The sequence below is a fragment of the Sciurus vulgaris genome (assembly GCF_902686455.1).
Source record: "Sciurus vulgaris genome assembly, chromosome: 6".
In the NCBI taxonomy this organism is placed as follows: domain Eukaryota; kingdom Metazoa; phylum Chordata; class Mammalia; order Rodentia; family Sciuridae; genus Sciurus; species Sciurus vulgaris.
This window is the reverse complement of record NC_136466.1, coordinates 166,793,706-166,807,680: the sequence shown is the minus strand read 5'-3', so window position 1 is coordinate 166,807,680 and position 13,975 is coordinate 166,793,706. Positions and strand designations below refer to the sequence as shown.

General features: G+C 49.6%; 1 protein-coding gene across 3 annotated transcripts in view; it reads left to right on the top strand.

Annotated features, from left to right (window-relative positions):
- Positions 1–13,975, top strand: part of ADCY2 (adenylate cyclase 2) — a 376,288-nt gene that overhangs the window by 349,659 nt on the left and 12,654 nt on the right. For all 3 annotated transcript variants that reach the window (XM_079144908.1, XM_079144907.1, XM_079144909.1), the window contains 2 exons: positions 3,227–3,373; positions 5,090–5,197. In XM_079144908.1, coding sequence (XP_079001034.1) covers positions 3,227–3,373; positions 5,090–5,197 — 255 coding nt within the window. The remainder of the gene's footprint in view (positions 1–3,226; positions 3,374–5,089; positions 5,198–13,975) is intronic.

The window sequence follows — 13,975 nt, the reverse complement described above, 5'->3', positions numbered from 1 at the left end:
CATCCAGCAATGGGGAAAGCAGCAGGGAGCTATCAACAACCCATGAAGCACCAGGAGGAAAGCCAGGGGATTGAACCCAGGGCAAGCAAGCACTCTAGAGCTGAGCTTAGCCCAGCCTCTGTTACATCTTTCTTCCCTGATTACCACCCTGAAGGGCTTGTTAAGCCTGGTTATGGTTAGCAAGCTAGGGGAGTGGAAGAACCAGGTAGAGAGAGAATAGAAGGAAAGCACAACCCTTCCCATCCTGTGGCAGGCCCAGCCTGAGGAAGGGCAAATGCCGCTCACCAACCCAGGTCCAGTTTTGACTGCTCATTGGACTAGTTCTTAAGTATCAGTGAGAGGGCCTTGTGTTACCCAGAATAACAAGGGACTTTCCCAGGTTCTCCTCCTGGGTAGGAGAAGAACTAGCCACATTCAATAAACTGCAGGGGCAATGGGCATAGAAATGCCTGCTTTGTGGTGACCGATTGCTGAGCTGTTCCGTGGATTCCTTGTGTGTGAATGTTGTCAGGTGGAGGCTCACCCCTGGGAAAAAGACTGGGGATATGGCAGGTGAAATAAGATGTGAGGCACAGTTGGGATAGTAGGCATGCTTTGTTCAGAGGTGGCAGCAGCCCCCAGCTAGCCCACCTGCATCTTTCCTTAGGCCTATTTTATATGCAGGCCAGACAAGGAAGGCCCAATGCTAGTAGGTTACATAAATGGGCACATGCTTACCAGCAAATGTTTATGACCTTGAGTACATAAGTTGAATCAGGGTGTTCATGACCTTGGCTACATACTAAAAACATAGTTTGCTGGAAGCCTCAGCAGGAAAGCCTAACTACAATTATCTCAGGCCTTCCCTCCAACAGTGAAATGACATCAAAGCTCACTTGAATTCCAGAGCTCAGTAATACCTTCTGATAGCTTTTCGTTTACAAGGGTCACCCATTCCAGACCCTCCTAAAGAGTTGCTCACCTGCCCTAGCCCATCCCCCAGATCTTCTGGCTGTGTGAGGCGCTCAGGTCATCTACCATCAGCACATGGCCCTCTCTAGCTCCAGGCCTCATTCAGAGACCTGAGGGAGGCTCTGTGAGTTCAGAGGGGGCTCCACGCCCTGCAAGTTTTGTTGGCTCCTGAGAATCAAACAGCATAAAAGTTCCCTTGCTTTCAGACACTTACAGTCCTATGGAATCCCTGATCCCAAGGGGTCACCCCCAGGGGATGAGGTTCAGTGGGACCATGGAAGGCCAATGTGTCTGCCTTCTTGGACCCTAACCCTAAGATCCTTCAGTGGTCCTCCCATGCATTCCTGTTAAGAGCTATGGAATGAGACAACATGTCAGATCCAAACTGCCAATCAGCTCAGTCCTGCATTTCATGTTTTCTACTCTCAGACACCTTCAGAACTCAAGGGGAAAATATAAAGATAAAGGGCCAGAATTGCAAGTGATGGGACCCCATGCTACCCCCAAATCCAGGTAGCATAGCCATGGTCGTCTGGGAGACTCAGGATAAAGTTTAAGTGTGAGGGACAGCCCACGGTCAGCCTCGGGGCTGTAATACACCCTCTCTGTCCCTGGGTTTTCCTATTTGTGGGTGGAGAATAAGCATAAGCCTCATGGGATTGTGGTCCCAGGCAAGTTGGTGCATACAGAGCGATCAGAGAGGCACCATTCAGTCACATGGGGGCTCTCAGTAAGCGCTGGCTCTTACTGTGCTTGTGCTTGTCATCTCATCCCTCTGAGGGTCGCTCTGGACAATATCAACTGACAGTGGTGAAATGCAAGGTTCAGAAAATGTGTCCTGGCTTGCTAAATATACCCCTTTAGTTAAGAGCTGGACTTAGTGAAGTTTACTCTACTTTTATAAAATGGACATTTCAAACAAAAACAGGCCCCTGGGGTTGCCCTGACTCCCTGGCTGTGATCAACATTATGGAACCAGTGGCAATCACACGTGCCTTGGGTTGTCTTCCAAGGAAATGAAGCTTCACAAAATGACATTGCAGAGGAAAAAATACAGGTCTGCACGAGGAACCAGCTGGACCATACAGAGTGTGGACAGAAAGGAGAACCGTGGCCCCGTTGTCCTCACAGTGTGCACAGGTCTGAGGCACCTGGGAGGCCCTCACAGGCTGGTTGGCCCTGAGAACGGGACCTGGACAGAAGCTTCACTTTCCCCTGAGGCTGCTCTTCAGCCGGGTTGCCACGGCCCTGGTGCGTTCGCTAGGAGACCTCATGGGAAAGATGGTCCCCCTGAGAGGCCACCAATCTCAAAGCCGTGGTACTATTTAAGTGCTCACTCCCTGCCCAGGGATTCATCTGCTTGTCCCTTAGCTGAGTCAGCAGTCATATCCACAGTGTGTGGGCTCCCTCACCCACTGGCACACACAAGAAACTCAGCTCCCCACCTGGTTCTCTCCACTCCAAGGTCCACCATCTTGCTTCACAGAACCCTCAGAATATTCTGGGCAGAACGAGAGCTTCCGGTGCTGTGCTATGACCCTGAGCCCTGTGATGCCTGGCTGTCCTGCCCATGCCCTTGTGGGCCTCTGTCAGTGGGAGGCAGGTCCTTCACTCAGTGGGAGCTCAGGCCCACTGGACAGCTCTTCCTTTCTGAAACCCTCCTTGAGTCTGAAGGTATCAGTGTGTGTTGGCAAATTAAGGAAACACCTTGAAGTTGCGTTTATAAGATGTTGCAATTCTACTCCTTCCTCTGGTTGAAGAGCGGTGCAACTCTCTCTTTTAGAATCACAAGGGTAACACAATAGGAAAGAGTGGACTGAGCTGCACTGGTTCCTTCTAGTGTGGAGAAACTGCTTGCTCTTCTCAGGAGACAATAAAGAGGAACAATTTTAAAAACTCCCATTCAAAGAACTAAACTAGTTATGTGAGGACAGCATAGTCATCTGGGAAATGACTTTGTTTCCCTTCAGTTTTCTGAAGGCCACTCTCCTAGGCCTGACTCCATGGCTGCTTGTGATGGGCGAGGTAGAGACGCCGGAGCTCTGACTGGGGATACCTGCTGCTAGCTGGTAGTGGAGTGGGATCTGCCTCTGCCTCTGCTCATTAGAAACTTCTCCTCTATGGGGGCCCTGTTAGAGTGGGCCAGGGGCTGGGTGGGTCATGGGGAGTAGTGCGCTGGGTGATTTCTTCATAGATCTGAACGTAAGCCAGCACTGACCTCTGGGATCTTTGTGACAGTTCCCTGGTGCTCAGCTCTTCTTCTTCTCCTGCGCAGGAGTTGTACCACCAGTCATATGACTGTGTCTGCGTCATGTTTGCCTCCATTCCGGATTTCAAAGAATTCTATACAGAGTCAGACGTGAACAAGGAGGGCTTGGAATGCCTTCGGCTCCTGAACGAGATCATCGCAGACTTTGATGATGTAGGTACTGAGAGTTACCCTTCAAGGGCCCGGCAAGGCCCAGTCCCCCATTTCAAGATCACAGTGCCTTTAAGTAAACTCAGTGTAGTAACACACCCTAAAACATGTCCTTGGCTTCATTTATGGGGGTTGGTGTTGAAACCGTGTGCTGTGTTTAGGTACTGATTTGGGAGAGACAGAAACATTTTATTTTCGAAGCTAATGATGACTGCTAGGATCAGCTACCAAAATCTGTATCCAGGACAATAGTAGATTTTCAGAAAGTCTTGACCTTCAGGGAAAATACTTTCCCATCCTCTTATATGTTAAAATATAATGCGTCTATTTTTTATAGTAGATTATTGGCATGTCTGTGCACACTTCAAGGTCTTTGTCAGACATCAACTTGAGCTATGTACGAATGACAGACTTTAATATTGACAAAGCAATTGTGGGTAGGATAATACATCATACTTTAGAAAGGACAAAGTATACATTTTAGAATTTGAAAGAGGTGTCATTTTTCAACTTTCAGTATCTTGTCTATGTAAAGAATAATGTGTTCTATTTTCTGGGAAGGACAAACCCGCCTCTGATTCTAAGGGTATTGCAGCTACATTATCGTTACCCTGCAAACCAGAGGAACAGTGATATCCATGAGCATCTGCTCAACTCCAGTCATGGAATTTTGAAATATGGAGATGAGATTATGTAACACAATGGTTTTCAAACCCATCTGGTTCTTTTGTTTTTCTTTCCACATTTTTTATTGGTGCATTATCAGAGGAACCTAGTTCTAAATTTTTTGGGGTCCTGCATGTTTTCTCCTACTGCTATTCTCAATATGAGGTTCCCTAGATATTCATGGGGAAGTTGTGACAACCAAAGATTTCTACCATTATCCCTGGTGTCTAGTAAAAAGAGGTAGTAAGCTTGCTTCGACTGCCCCTCAGGAATATAGCCTGTGCTGATAGCAAGTGACAGTGGGTACCTGGATATGTGATTCAGGGACTTGCTCAACTGGCTTACATTCTTGGACATGTAATCCTAAGGAAACCTTCTCAGGAGTACTGAGGAGGGGACAAGAAAGGGCATCTGGTCTTCATTTGGTGCCTTTAATTTGCGCCCTACCCTCTGGAGCAGATACAGAACCTTCCAGAGTTTCCACCCATCCTTCCTCTTCCCTATAGCTTCTGTTTGGCTTTTAACTTTCAGTCACCCCATTGCAAGCCTTAAAGTCATGGAATGGGAAGGAGTCAAATGGGAAGCTGGCAACCAATGCTCAGACCAGCAACATTAGGGCTGATGGAGGAGCCTTTCTGGACTTTTATTCTCTCCACCTCAGTGGCTCAGAGGCCAAAGTCCAGTCCTTAGCACTGACTGTTAGTTCACAAATCATCCTGACCCTGCAGGGAAGACTTCACTCACTGAATCATAATTTCATGTTGATACATTTCAAACATCGAGTCAGGACATTCGGGGCCGTTATCACTTGCGTCATATTTTTCCCTGGCTCCTTCTCTAGCAACGATCATCCACATTCATTGGTAGCAAACCCCTGCACTCTATTTCTCCCAAGACCATGCTCTTGTGGAAATGCGTAAAGCAATTTCCCCCAGCAGAGCCCCAGGTCAAGGTGGTGACAGTCATTTGCTTTGCTGTGCACTAGAATTTGAGAAGGGCTTGGCTTCAGATGAGTACCTAGCTAAGCAACTCAATGACTGTTATTGTTTGCAGCTGCTGTCCAAGCCAAAATTCAGCGGTGTTGAAAAGATCAAGACCATCGGAAGCACGTACATGGCGGCCACAGGTCTGAGCGCAGTGCCCAGCCAGGAGCACGCTCAGGTACAGATGTGTCCACCACCACCTGTGCATGCCACCCTCAGCTCTGTGCACAGGTCATCCTGGAGCCACACAGACCCAGAGACCACTGAGTGTACAGCCTAAGTGCAGTGTGCATGGTCTTATGGAAAAAAGAATTATGGAGGCTTCATAGGGTCTGAGAGTCTGTCCTCAGGACTCGGGCTAATGAACAAAGAAAAGCCAATCAGCCACTGATGAGAACAGATAAATATGCAATACAGTGGAAGATGAAAACTATTTATCTAAAGGACACTTAGTAAAGATGTCTCCTGGTCCTTTTATTTCAGCAGTGCAGTCAAAACCCAAGTTGGTCACATGAGAATTTGGTTGAAAGATGATTTGGGCAAAATTAGGTATCTGCACTCCACTGGGAATCCTGAGGAGATATTCTTCAAGTTGGATTTGCATGTAGACAAGGGGTCCATAAGCAAGCCCCGGTTTCCCCTCAGGACAGTGGACCCCCTTCCTGACTCCCAGCGCAGGTTTCCTGTGCAGGCTGCCCTCTGCTGGTGCAGCACAGAGTTGCAGATCTTACCAGAACCCATCTGTCTGAGGCAGGTGGATTCCAAAGAGAGGAGCGCTGAGCCCCACATTCTCATCCCCTCCACCTGCGCCCACCTCACATGGAAGGAGCCAGAGGCCAGGTGCTATAGCAGAGCCACCCTCCAGCAGCAGACAGGTCCTGATGTTCCTCCCAACAGGCCTGGGCAAAGGACAGGAGGTGGAGGGTCTGACTCAGGTTGCAACTGTCCTGTTTTTCCGAGTGAATGGGACAGTATGTATTCCATTTGTCCTCTTCCTCAAGTGGTGGTCTTCAGTGTTACCTTTAATGGGCAGGCATCGCTTCAGCACTGAGTGGAAGAAGCAAAGGAACCAAGCAATACAGATTAGCTCCTCCCAAGCCAGCGTGGAGCCCGAGGCAGAAGAAAAGTAGCGCATCCTGGGTGGGGTGGTATATATTTTTAATGTTTAAAGTACTGAAAATTTATAGAGGAAAATGTAAAACACAGGTTTTTAAATGTAACATTGTTTGAATTTTAAATCCCTTACTAAGAGAACTAATTATCGTTTTACTTTCCTGACTTTAATGGAAGCAAACATATTTTTTAAATGCTTTTAAAGTCCTAGAAAAATTTAACCATTAACAAATAACATGAGACCATGATGCAGGGACAGGCAGTTTGCTTTTTGCCTCGGACTCCAAGATGCCCCGCACAGCACTGTCAGGTCCCGTCTGTCCAGTCAGCATGGTCATTTGGTGGCAGCCAACCACAGAAGAGGCACTTCTATGTGCTCACTACTCTGGTGCTGGGGAGCCCAAGGTGGGGAGGAGATACAATTCATTCTACGGCACTTTCTTTAAAACTTTGTTATTTCAGTTCATCCTGAATTTTTCTGCATTGATTTTGACTTCTAAAATACTGCATTACAACATTATTTGTTAAGATCGCTGAGCTCTGATACCCCCGAAAGTCAAAAGCTATTACTAGCAGTGGTCCTGGAAATCCAGAAGTGGCATTGTGTTTCTGCAGAAGAAAAGTTTCAGACAAGATATGAAATGTAGTTAAAATAGAGCAAAGTTTATTAGGAAAGAAAGAACTCTCAAGAGGGAGGGAGAGCAGGCCATCTCTAAGAGGAGAGAGCAATGATGTGCCCCCCTTTATTGGGGATGTTAGGGAAGTTTCTAGAAAGTCTCATCCAGGTGCCAACCCCCAACTTTTGACTGACAGTAGAATTGCATCAAATTTTTAAAGTCCCTACTGCTCATGATTTTGCCCACAGGTTCCCATGGGGAGGAGGGCGTGTTGGGATTGTCCTATTATATATAATAAGTTCAAAATGATAATCTGAAATTCCAGAGGCAACCCTCATTCATCTTGACCCACATTGACTGGTTCTAATTGGAACTTGCCTTTATTTTTTTTAAGATTTCATGGTCAGTGGGTCTTCTTTTAGTTATCCTGCCGTCCTGGGTCTTGGAATCTTTGGTCTCTGTGAAGGACACAGAGGTCCTCTTAACAGGGTAAGGCATTCCTACGGACAGGGAAGAGTCTGGGGACATGAATTCCGTGGCCCTGGGGCAGCATCCCAGAGGACAGCCGGTTGTTTGTGGAGGCATGTAACATCCACCTTTTGACTTAAGACAGTAGGGCCAGAATGATCTTGGGTAAATTGATTTTTTTTTTTTTAATCAGACTTTTTCTACATTTTTTTTGGTTCATAACATTAAGGTCATTTTGATATAATTATAAGTGCATGGAATATCTTTGGCTTCTAATTCAGTCCCCATACTTTCCCTTCCCCTCCGTTCCTTCCTCCTTGGTCCCTTTTATGAAATCACTTTTACAAGGAAGCATATGCAGGGCCCACAGGTCTGCAGAATCACCCCTGAACTTCATGCTCCCATCCACGTCTGCCTGCTGCCCATCTCCACCTGAGGGGCGCAGGGCTTGCCTTGCCCTGATCGGGCAGGACTGCCTCGGCCCATCTGCTGCGGAGGGCACTTCACCCCACCCCTGCTCTGGACCGCCTCCCTTGAGGGCCAGCTCTACAGCCTGGCTGTGCCCCTTGGTGGGGTCTTCACGATTCACAGGAAGACGCCTCACATCCGGCGTGGAGGCGGCCCATCCTCACCTCCTCCTGTCTGCCATGTCCTCCTGCTGCGCACCCCACTGCTTCCTCCAGACCCTGGCCTCCAGGATCCTCAGGACGAGTCTCAGGCTTCTCTCTTCTGTGCCACAGTCATGCTCTGTTCACTGACATGCCATGGCCATTATTTTTATTCTTTTCCTCTACTTTTCTCCTAATTCCCACCCCATAGTCCTGCTTCAACATTGCCAGAGTCAGAAATTCCACTGTATTTATTTATTTTTGGTACCAGGGATTGAACCCAGTGGTGCTTAACCAGTGAGCCCCATCTCCAGCCCTTTTTCATATTTATTTAGAGACTGGGTCTTGCTGAGTTGTTTTAGGGCCTCACTAAATTGCTGAGGCTGGCTTTGAACTCGCAGTCCTCCTGCCTCAGCAGCTTGAGCCACTGGGTTTACAGGTGTGAACCACTGTACCAGGTGGAAATTCCACTCTTGATCAAAACCATTTCCAGGGCTGGGGAGATAGCTCAGTCGGTAGAGTGCTTGCCTCGCAAGCGCAAGGCCCTGGGTTCAATCCCCAGCACCGCAAAAAAAAAAAAAAAAAAAAAAAATTTCCAAAGGACAAAACCCAAATGTGATCGCATCCTCCAAGCACTCATCCTGCAAGTCCTGTCTGTGGCCTGTGATACAGATGCTCCCCCCACCCCGTTGCCCAGAAATCCCCTCCTTCCTCAGCTTCCCTCAGCCTCTCCCCTGTGTGCCCTCTCTGTGGGACATGGTAACGTTCTCTCCCAACGCTCTCCTCTCCTTCGGGTGTCTCACCTGAGGCCTTCTGTACCCCTCTGCTTCTGTGGCCCCCACTGTGCTGACCAAGGGGCCACCATGGGGCCTCCCTGGGATATCACTTGCTGCTTCCTGTGGACACCCAGATTTCTCAGTTTACCCCGCCTGCCTCTTGTCCCCCAGCTTCCCGACAAGCCTGGTCCCTCGCCTCCAGCCCCGCCCTCCTGCCGCCCGCCCCCTGCAGCCTAGGCACCAGCCCCACGGACTCGTGCTTTCCTACAGAACAGCTCCAGTTCTGCCTGCGTCCTTGCCACCGGTGCACCCAGGCCTGCCCAGCACCACCTGCCATGACGTGATGAGCCATTTCATGGTCACCCCGAAGCCTGCTGTTTCTGAGGGTGACCTGAGCTTGCCATTTCCTCCAGCTTCCCCCTAGTGATTGACACACACTGAGGATGTGCCAGCCCACTGAGAAGCCTTTCCAGATCTTGCCCATCAGCAGATCAAGGCTCCTTGACCTTCCCAGAACGTCTCCTGCACCCACCCTGGGGAGCTGTTCACCCCTGGCCTCCTGGGACCAAATCCCCCTTCCCTGTATGTCCTCAAGCAACTCATCTTCAGCTGACTTGGAAATGTACGTGTGTGCACATGCACGCAGTTGTGTGTTTCATAGTCACCCTGCAAGTTAGAGCAGGTGCTTTGCCACCTGGTGTCCCAAAGCCGCCGGAGGAAGGGTCATTGCATAGCCGCGCCACAAGCGTGTTCCACAGCCGAGGGCTGGGTGTGTGCAGGTCCCTGGCACCATGTCGCTTCCTTCACTCTCTTTCCAAACCTGCTCCTTCCAACCGAGCCCTCCCTCTGCTTTCCCCCAGCCATTGTTGAAGGCTTACCGAATGCCTCCTGGCCCTTTATGACAAGCCTAGGAGGCAGGAAGTGAAACCTGCCATTTCACACAAGGAGAAGCAGAGGCGCAGAGTGCTCCGCTCACTTGCCCAGGGCTGCAGACCTGGGCCCGCAGCGGCCAGGGCTCCCGTCTGTCTCTCCACATGGTGGTCCCTGACATTGCCCCCCTCCTCCTCTTATCACCGGCCCCTTTGCCAGCAACCCCCACCTGCCACGGTCGTACCTGCACCCAGGTGTCCTCACTGAGTCCTTCCAGCCCCGCCTTAGCAAACCACTCGCCTGGAACACCACCCTGTGCCCTCGTTAACCACAAGTGCAACTTGCCTCCCTCGGCCTGAACTGCCGGTGACTCCAACCAGGCGCCTCTGACACCAGGGAGGGTTTTCAGGTGGAGGGGAAAGAGCACAGCTTTCAAAGGAGCATGCTCACTGCTCAGCCAGGGTCACCAGGTGAACGTGTTCCTTCCGCGTGAAGTGAGACCCCGTTCATAAGGCTGTCGGGAAGGTGGCATTCAACGTGAAAACTGCAACCATAAAATGCTCATGGCAGTGAGGAGATGGGGGTTGTGCTCTGTTTTGCAGATCGATACCACTGCCCTCTCCAGCAGAAGAGCGGTAAGGCTTTTTTACATAAATGAAAACTGTATGTAGTTACGGTATCCATGCAGGAAATCTCCTCTCAAAACTAGCTATTTGTGACCACAGCTTCTCATCAGAAGGTAGACCTGACAGGCATTGGCAGCTTTCTGAAAGGAAAGTTTGTTACCCTTGATTGGGGTACCTGCTCAAAAATGTCAATGCTGATATTAGTTATTTTATAAGAAATGAATGTCACTTTCATCTTTTTTAACTTACCTGAAAGAAGCTTAAGAGCTTGTTTCTCTAGTTTAAAACAGAATACTTTGTTTATTGCTTAGCCAAATCTTTTCACAACAAAGGATATTGCAAAAATATATGACTTCCCAAGAATTAATGACATTTTCTTAAATACGAAAATTATCAGTGTAGCAGCCCTTTGAAATTTGGCTTTCATTTGTAATCACCTGTGCATTTCCTACGTGTAGGAGCTACCTACTTATCCACTCAGAGAATAAATGCGTAGGACCTACGGGTGCCCAGTCAGGACAGAGCTGCGGACTGCTTTAGCTGCCCCTTATTTACATTTTCTAAATGAAATGGTGACTTCCAGTCTTAAGCATAAAGACACCGTGACTGAGGAATGACATTACCTCTCAGAACTGAGCGCTGTGTTCAGAAGAATCAGGGGTGTGTCAAGCAGGGAAGGACCGACCACGTGGAGGGCAGACTTGCGTCCTGACCTGCTCTCGTGGTTCCGTGAACACACCTGCTGGCCAGGTGTTCCTGGTGGGCTTCGTCAGTGAGAGAAGGAGGGAGCGTCCCCACCTCAGTGGCCCTTCCTTTTGCCCCAGGACCTGCCACTGCCAGGTTCCCAGGAGCAGAAGGGCTCATTCAAAGTAACTGGGAGCCCGGTCCCTTTGCTGGTAAGAATGGAGAGTCGCATCGGCCCCTGTGGGAATGGAACCGGTGTTCAAAGCTGCATATTTTTGTACAGACACCAAGCTTTCGTGACGTGTCGTCAGTAGAGAGAAATCTTTTTACATGTGTGCTGTCAAAAGGCAGCTGAGAGGAAACGAGCCATTCACCTTCACTGTACATCCTGGACTCTCAGAAACACTGGAAGTGTCAGACCCGAGGTCACTGTCGAAGTCCCCATCAGCACGGGGTGTCTGAGTGTGAAAGAGGAGGGGGCCGAGCCAGTGTCCCCCCAAACCCACATACTAAAGGTGTGGTCCCAGCTCACAGTGCTGCTGGGAGGTAGTGGGACTGTTAGCAGATGGGGCCTAGTGGGTAGAGGTGAGGTCACTGGGGACATGCCCCTGAGGGGGATATGGGGACCCAGCCATTTCTCATCTCCCACTTCCTGGCTGCTATGAAGTGACATGTGTTTCAGGACCAAAGCTATGGGGCCAAAAGACCATGGACTGAAACCTCTGAAATCGTGGTTCCAAACAAACCTTTTCTCCTTTTAATTGTTTCTCTCGGGTATTTTGTCATAGTGATGGAAAGCTAACACACCTATTGAGCTCTTCCTCTAAGATGCTTTTCACATTGAGCAGAGGGATGCTCTTTCTGTCACAAAGAGAGTTGGGTGATCCAAAGTCCTAGGGATATAGGCTGAAAGAATGACTTGTGTCAGTTCTCTTCATCTGAAGCAAAACCCAATGGGATAGAGAGTTATTGTCCCACTTACTAGTGAGGAAGCTGAATTCCAGAGAAACTGAGTGACTCAACCATAGTCACACAGCTAATGATTGCAGAACCAGGGGCTGAGTCCGGTTTTGCTGGGCTCAGGCAATATTCACTGAACCCCTTCCTTGGGTGAGCAGAGCATCCCAGCAAGCCGTTCTTCCTGCTCACCTGGAGGGCCGACAGCTCCCCAGAGAACACAGAGGCCTGATCAGGTCTTCTGGGAGCCCCAAGCAGAAGAGCAAAGTGCTCCTTAGGTAACAGCCAAGTTCCCTGCAAAATCAAGCAAGTGGGAATGTGCTTACCAGTTGTCGCCCACCAGGGAGTGCAGAACTGGGCACACAGCAGGCACCCGTGCACAGAAGGAAGAAGGGAGGAGGGTCATGTTAATTTGAGCTGAGGAGGTCACCTCAGCTGTTACCAAGTAGTCACTTGGCTTCGGGTGATGTCAGTGACCATTCGGTCATCTTGCAGTGTGGCTGGAAGTCAGCTCCGTACCCGGAGATATCTAGCAGAAGTTATTTGGGTCATGTGAGAAATAGTGGGTTCATCCTTCCTTCAAATATTTATCAAGAGCTCAGTTAGAAGGACCTTTCAAAATGAATTGAGTTCTTCCAGAGACCAAACATATTTTTTTCCTAGGGTTTCCTAAGCCTATGAGTTATTGATGTTGGATTTATACCCCACTCTCCAAGCTCAATCCCTTCTTGTTACGGAGTTCACTTAAAACCTGAGGTCTAAACCTGCTGCATGAAAATGGAGCGGTGACTTATTGGAGAGCAGAGCGTGTCTGCTGAGCCTTGGTTTGGTAAAAAATAAGCCATTTCCCTGGCCACCCGTCCTCCCGAGTGGACAGCTGCAGTCTGTCCCCCACGCGCTCCTGCCTGTCGATTCAGCAGCCTGATCTTCCTGCTAAGGGGAAAAACGCTTTCCAAGTCACTGCACAGGCCCCAATAGCAAGTGTTCCCCACGAGTCCCAATAGCAAGCCTCCTGTTCCAAGGAATGACGCTGCTCCGCCACCAGGGTCAGCCGACTGTCGCTTAGTGGTTCCAATGATTTCATTGTTTTCCTCTCATGATTCGATGCTGAGAATTCACAGCAAAAGTGCTCTTTAGTTTGTGTTTTTCTAGAGGATATGATCTTGCTGAGGAAGTGAAGAAATCCTCCTTTTGATGAGAAGCTTACTTCCTCTGGTCCGCTTAGGTTTCTGTTATTTAGTGCTGAGTTCTCACCTGGGAGCAATCCCTCCCGCCCCCAGGGACATGGGTCAGGGTCAAGAGATACTTTGGGTTTCACAGCTAGAGGCCGCCACTCATCTTGCAGCCGGGGCTCAGCTTGCTCTGGAGCGTGGTGGCCGAGAGCAGAGACCTGCCCAGCCCAGCTGTCCCCAGAGGAGGCGGGAGGAGCCGGCCGCGGGGCAGGACCTCCTGTTCTGGCGGAGTCACTGCAGATCAGGGCGTGACCCCCGGTCAGGCCATCAGTGCTGCCGTGGTTTCTCCCCGTCCCTGCCGTTTCGAATGCCTGGCTCGCGTCCACTACCTCCATCTCCTTCCCCGCCACCCCCACGAAGCCTCCGAGTGGGTCTGTCATCACCCTCCACGGAGAGTGCTCCCTCGTGGTCCTTCCTGGGCGTGCGCTCCCCAAAGGAACATAGTCGCTTTCCAGCTCCGGCCAGCTCTGTGCCGGCCACATCCCAGCCATTTGCTCTTGGTTGTCCCTCTGCATCCCAAGGGCGGTTGCTCAGTTAACATGTACAGGTGCTTCTCCTCAGTCCGGGATGGTTCTGTATGAAGGCTGAGACAAATGCAGCAGGCCCTTCCCTGGGTTGCTCACCGCGAGCACAACAGACTTCCCAAGCTCTGAAGTCAGTGCTGAAATAAACAGATGTCCCTACCCAGGCCACAGGGGCACAGGGAGCTGGGCACTTCACCTCAGCTGGGAAGGCAGAGCAGCTGATGGGTCCTTCTGGAAGAGTCTGCTGTCTGAACTATTTTGGTGCATTGTCATTAAACATCGGGAGAGCAGGAACCTTCAGAACGTCTAGATTTACTCCATCGTCTGAATCATTCACATGAAACAATAGAGAATCATTTTTAAAGTATAACTAAATACAGAAATTAGTAAAAGATGAGTTCCAGAAATAAATATAAATATAATGGGTGTTATAAATTAGCAACAGGAATAAGTGTAAATTAATAGTAAATATAATATACCT